The sequence below is a fragment of the Tribolium madens genome, unplaced genomic scaffold (genome assembly GCF_015345945.1).
Source record: "Tribolium madens isolate multiple individuals breed KSU strain unplaced genomic scaffold, Tmad_KSU_1.1 Scaffold_20;HRSCAF=117;Tcas5.2_LG4, whole genome shotgun sequence".
NCBI lineage: Eukaryota > Metazoa > Arthropoda > Insecta > Coleoptera > Tenebrionidae > Tribolium > Tribolium madens.
The window spans coordinates 3,171,147-3,176,704 of record NW_025400985.1 but is presented as its reverse complement, the minus strand read 5'-3'; the positions used below and the strand labels follow the sequence as shown (position 1 = coordinate 3,176,704).

General features: G+C 27.6%; 1 protein-coding gene across 2 annotated transcripts in view; it reads right to left on the bottom strand.

The window, feature by feature from the left end:
* The window catches only part of LOC123005001 (protein borderless), a 7,174-nt gene extending 6,055 nt beyond the window's left edge, over positions 1 to 1,119 (bottom strand). For both annotated transcript variants that reach the window (XM_044398587.1, XM_044398586.1), the window contains exon 1: positions 833 to 1,119. In XM_044398587.1, the coding sequence (XP_044254522.1) occupies positions 833 to 1,021 (189 nt within the window). In that variant the 5' untranslated portion in view covers positions 1,022 to 1,119. The remainder of the gene's footprint in view (positions 1 to 832) is intronic.
* Positions 1,120 to 5,558: the final 4,439 nt, after the last annotated feature.

The window sequence follows — 5,558 nt, the reverse complement described above, 5'->3', positions numbered from 1 at the left end:
ATTTCCTAATTTTCAAAAAAAATGTTTGTTTATTTTTTTTTACTTTTAGGAAATAACTGCAAAATTGTAAACAAAGAAAAAAAAGTTTTTCTTATTTTGATGAAGATTAGACAATATTCGGAAACAATATGAGCAATTGTTCCTTTAATTTTTTGCAAAACTTTGATCAATCGGTCCGAGAAAAACGCAAAAAGTTACTTTTTCCTCTTTCCTGTAACCAATGTTGTTTCAAAAAAAAAATTCAAAAAATTATAAAAAGATCTTGTAAGACTTATGTTCTCTTTGTGGTCATTGGTTGCTGGGGTATCGATGATCAAGGACAAAAGGATCCTTTTTCATTTAAAGTCAGATATCTTAGCGACAAATTGACGTAAAGAGAATATGAAAAAAGCGTATTAAAAGTGAACGAACATGCTATCCAGCCTATGACTTAAGTAAAAAAAATATTTTCTCACGATATTACTTAGGATTGCGTAGCACAGAAAAAATTGTTGCCAAAAAATCTCAAAACTAGAAACTTAAAGCTTCCAAATGATTTTTTTTTTCTTTCAAAAAACATCAAAATTTTTTTTAAATTTTTTGGAGTGTGACTTTAATAGCAACTTTTATGGTCATTAATATTTATTTTTTTTAATTAGTCACTTATTAAGTTTGTTAATTGAGTGTAATTGTGTTAATTTAACCAAATAAATTCTGTAAGAATTTAATAGAAATTGTAAAATCAATGAAAAACTGTGCAATGAGCCTCTTGTGTTTTTATTTTATTCTGGAATAATTGCACTTGAGTTTCCAATTTATAGCGCAAGTATTTGACAATTTATAAAAAACTCACATCTTTTCTCCAGTTAAGCATGTAGGGGATGGGAATGCTTTGTGGGAAATCAACGTTGCAGTTAAAAATCACATAATCACCCACTGATGCGGTTAAATAAATAGGTTTTTGTTCTTCGTAATAGTAACATTTTACGTTTAGCACAGTTAAAAACACTGCACTTAAATGACCAAACAGATGAATATTCATTTTTGAATCAACGTAGACTAAAAGAATTTTTTACGATACGACACAACCATGCAAAAGATTCAGAACTTGTGTCAAATCAAATGTAATAGCGACAGTAACTCGAAGATTAGATTAAATTTGACCCGTATTACACTTCAGCGACCCTTCGTGTACGAAACTAAGTCAATTAGGTTTAGTGCTTTAAATGTCGAGTGTAAATATTCGCTACACTGCGTAATATGTAGATCCTAGATGTAATTTGATAGCAGGAACAGCTTTCAAAATATCGAATATTACCTTTTTTTATTTTTACATGTCTTCGATGTTAGATGTGCTTCATAAACGGAAAAAGAAAATTGGACGTTTATGAGCACGTCAATTATTCTTAATATTTGTCCACCTACTACATAAAAATACAGATGCGCTTCTCAAAGAAACAATCAAAAATTCATTTTTATAGGTGTACAAACGTCCATGCTTTTTAAACAAATTTCTTAAATATAGTGTGTAATACTGACTATAAAAATTTGGCAAATTGATGATATTCATGGTTACAAGGTATATCTTATTAAGGAACTAAATTAATGTAGGTCGTAAAATTAAGGACTTAATTTTGAAAAGATGAGATAATACGAAGTGTAGTTTGTAACAATTTTTTCTGCTTTTTATAAACTATTCTCAAATACATAATTAGACTTAAATGAACAAAATCGCCTAATAAGACTTGGAAATTTGAAATTTCTCCTGGATTTATCTTTACAATCTTGATATTGGTATCATTATTATGTAAAATTTTGTGAGTAATTTCCACTCAAATTGTCTTTTTTCCCTTAAATTTTTATATTTTTTAATGCTAAAAACGTTGAGTTTCCCCTAAAGACACGAAAAAAATTGTAAAGACCAGGAAATAATTTCGCATACACTTCTGTTTGCTTGGTTGCCTATAAGGCTATGTGGTCTAAAGATCAAGTGCTTCCCCTATAATATAGAATTAAGTAATACTTTACACAATTCAATAAATCCACCAAATTTTTTTTTTTTATTAAAATTATTAACTTTATAAAAGTTTGTTTAAATGATATTTAAAATAGAATTCTACTTAGTATGTAAGTGGATTTCAATAAAAAAAAAACATAACTACGAGTCAGTGAACTTAATATCTTTTTTATAAATATTTTAAATTCCTTTTCTTAATGTTTTATTATACAGGTGCGCCAGAACTCCCGCCCCATAGAAAAATGTAAGATATCAGGAACATGGAAAAAATTCTATCTATAAAAATTTCGAAGTTATGAGAGTTTAAATTTTGCACTATGACTCTATTTCTGTTGGAAAAATAGTTTTCCAAGTTTTTTTGGTTATTAGAAGAGGAAGCAAGGAAGCGGTATCCTAAATTGTAACCCTATATCAAATTATAAGTTTTGTATCAGATAGTCAAATACGAGAAAAAAATGTTGTTTTCGTTATTGATTCCTTGATAAAAATAGAGGACACGCATCTAAATATTTTAATAATAACCGTTGTAGATAATCCAAAAATACTGTCTATAATATACAGGGCACTTTTAAAAAATGTGGAAATCTTTTAACAGGTGATAGTAGAGCTCAAAATAAATCAAAGTAACTCAACTTGTTTTGTACGAATGTTTATAGTTTTTGAGAGATAGAGGGTTTTTTTAACGAATTTTAAATTTGGGGGCAGCCTTTGACTTCGCCAACTCAAATTGAATCTCTAAGGTTAGCTTTTTACAATCTATTACATTGTTTGAAACAAATTGAGGTAAAATGAGAAAAACAGGCACAGAAAAAGTGTCATATAAAAAATACCAGAGTAAAAAATTTTCATTCATTTTTTTTTGAAGATTTTACTCTAAATGTTATCGACAACTAGCAATGTAAACTTTGGGTTTTTTAACAATATTTCCGAAAATTTTTCTTCTCAGAAAACATAATCATTCAAATGAGTCAAGTTTTGTTGTTTTGGCTTTTTTTGTTACCTATTAACATATTTACACATGCAAAGCTACAACTTGATTTTTTTATTTTACAAAAAATATTCAAAATGCTTCTTTATTTACTTCCTGCTTCCTGGCAATAATAAATAAGTTGAACAAAATTTTGTTAACATTCAAACACAATATTAGGAAAAATTTAGCCAACTAGAATATAAAATTGCCCAAAATAATATTTTGATTGATGGTGTATTTATTAATTAAATCAATTAAAAAAATACTCGTTTTAAAAATGTTAAAGAAATAAAAAACAAGCCTTGTGTTTACATAACACGCGAGAGTAAATATTCGTGCCAAAAAATATACAAGGTGTTTACAGTATTGGAATTGAAAATTGACCTAGTAATAGGAGAGCACAGAAATACTGTAACCGAGTACAAAAACTCACACAATTGTTACTATTAAGAATGTTAATAATTCCAAAAAATTGGTACAGTTGCGGAATTAAAATTTCGGGCAGTATTGTTATTGTCATTTTCATAATGTAAACTCTAAAACAATTTTGCATTATTAACCTCATTTTTTACTCTTGTCATGTTTTTACTGTTGTTATGTCATTTTGACTTATTTACTTACTTTTAAAAATAGTAATTTGTGGCATAATAACGGGTAGGCAGCAGATCAAAGCAAAGATTTAATTACACTTAGTTCAATTAATAAATTTACTAAGAAAGTTGTAATTGTTTAATTAACAATTTTAACAAACAAAAATAAGTCAAATGTCAGTCATGATGACAGTAAAAGGTAGTTTACAGAGAACTTTTTAAAGTTACAGAAAAATACTGCCCGAAATTTTAATTCCGCAACTGTACACGGTTTGAGGGTCACTGGAATTATTTCCTTGTTCAGATAAAATTGTATTGTTGCAACAAATAAAAAAATCGTATCCAACACAATAAAAGCAAAAAGTCACTTCATAGTTTTGACAAAATTCCTCACATTTTTTGTTTCAACATTTTTTTTGTAAGTCTAATGTGTAACGAGTTACAGCGGTGGAAATATGAACATTTTACCCAAAAAATAATAAAACTCCCCATTTTCGACGGTGAATTTTGTAAGAACAAATTACACTAGTTTTTAATGTTTTTTCCGCACCACAATAAGATTATACAGCAATATCTATTTTAAATTACACAGATTTTTCTTGTTACATAGGGTTACTCATAAATAAGGCTCGGATTATAAGCAAAATGCAAAATTATCTGTTGTCAAAACTTTCTTCCACCAGCCAAGGGGTGGCACGTTTAAACAATTAATTAAAATAAATTTTTATTTAATATTTATTTTATTTTAGCATCGCTTCTTTACATCCTTTAAACATTTATCAATTTATTTAAAAAAAAAAAACGGGTACTTTATTAAAAAAAATTCTTTAATATTTGTAAGTCAAACATTTTTTTAACAAAAAGTGTTATGTTTACAAAAAAAAAGTTTTGCACCGCAACAATTCTTGTAACAAGCTCGTTGTCTAGAAAAAAATTGTGGTAGGCTTCCATTTAAAAAAAATTGTTGGTATGTTTATGTCGTACGTATAAATAATTAATTCATATTCAATTTTTTTTGAAATAGCAATTTTATAGCCATTGTACGCCTATATTTTTTTTGCCAAAAAATTGATAGTTTCGCTAGAAAATAAGCGTTTCCAGACTTCTGGACCATTCTGTATATTTGGTCAAATGTTCCGAAGTTATTACAAAAAAACACAAATTTCCATACCCACATTCCGAGGGCTGTAAAATTCTTATCAGTAGAGATAGGACACGAGTTATTATTTAAATTAACATCGTCATTTTTGAGGTTTAAATATTGCTTCATATCAGGGCCGTACCCAGGGGGGGGGTTAGGGGGTTCAAACCCCCCCCCGAAATGCTGAACACTTTGTTATATAGTGTTATAAGTGTTAAAAATTTAGGTTTTTTTGTTATTTTAATGAGTTAATTTTAAATTTTTGTGAATTAATTTTTTATGTGTTAATTATACAGTGTTTCATTTTTATTGTTAGGTACAAATTTAAATAGTTAATAGAATATTTAATTTTAAGATAAAAGTGTTTTGAAAAATGCTATGAAAAGGAGCTACACCCTCTAAAAAAGGTACGTGTTTTAAAGGGTTTTTCCTAATATTATAGAATACATAAAATAATAAAATTTGGTACCTTTATATGTACACCCAAACAAATGCCAAATAACAAAATTTTTAATCAGGAGCGTCCTAAACGGTAAAACAAATTTAATTTTTAATTTTTATGGTCTGTAACATAAATTATTAAACCGATTTTTACTAAAAATCCGTAAATTGTATCGGAAAAACACAAAAGACCTTTTTTTATGAAAAACTATGAAATTTTGTTGCTGAAAGTGGCAAGAAACCACAGACAAAATAGTTAGAGTAAATTTTTACCCTAATCCCATCTAGTTTAGGAAGCACCTAATTAAAAATTTCAACATTTTATTTTTGTACTTGTTTATAGGTGTATAAAAGTTATCATCTGTAGCAAATTTTGAAATTTTTTTCAAAATGATTTCGGAAATATTGAAAAAAAAACCT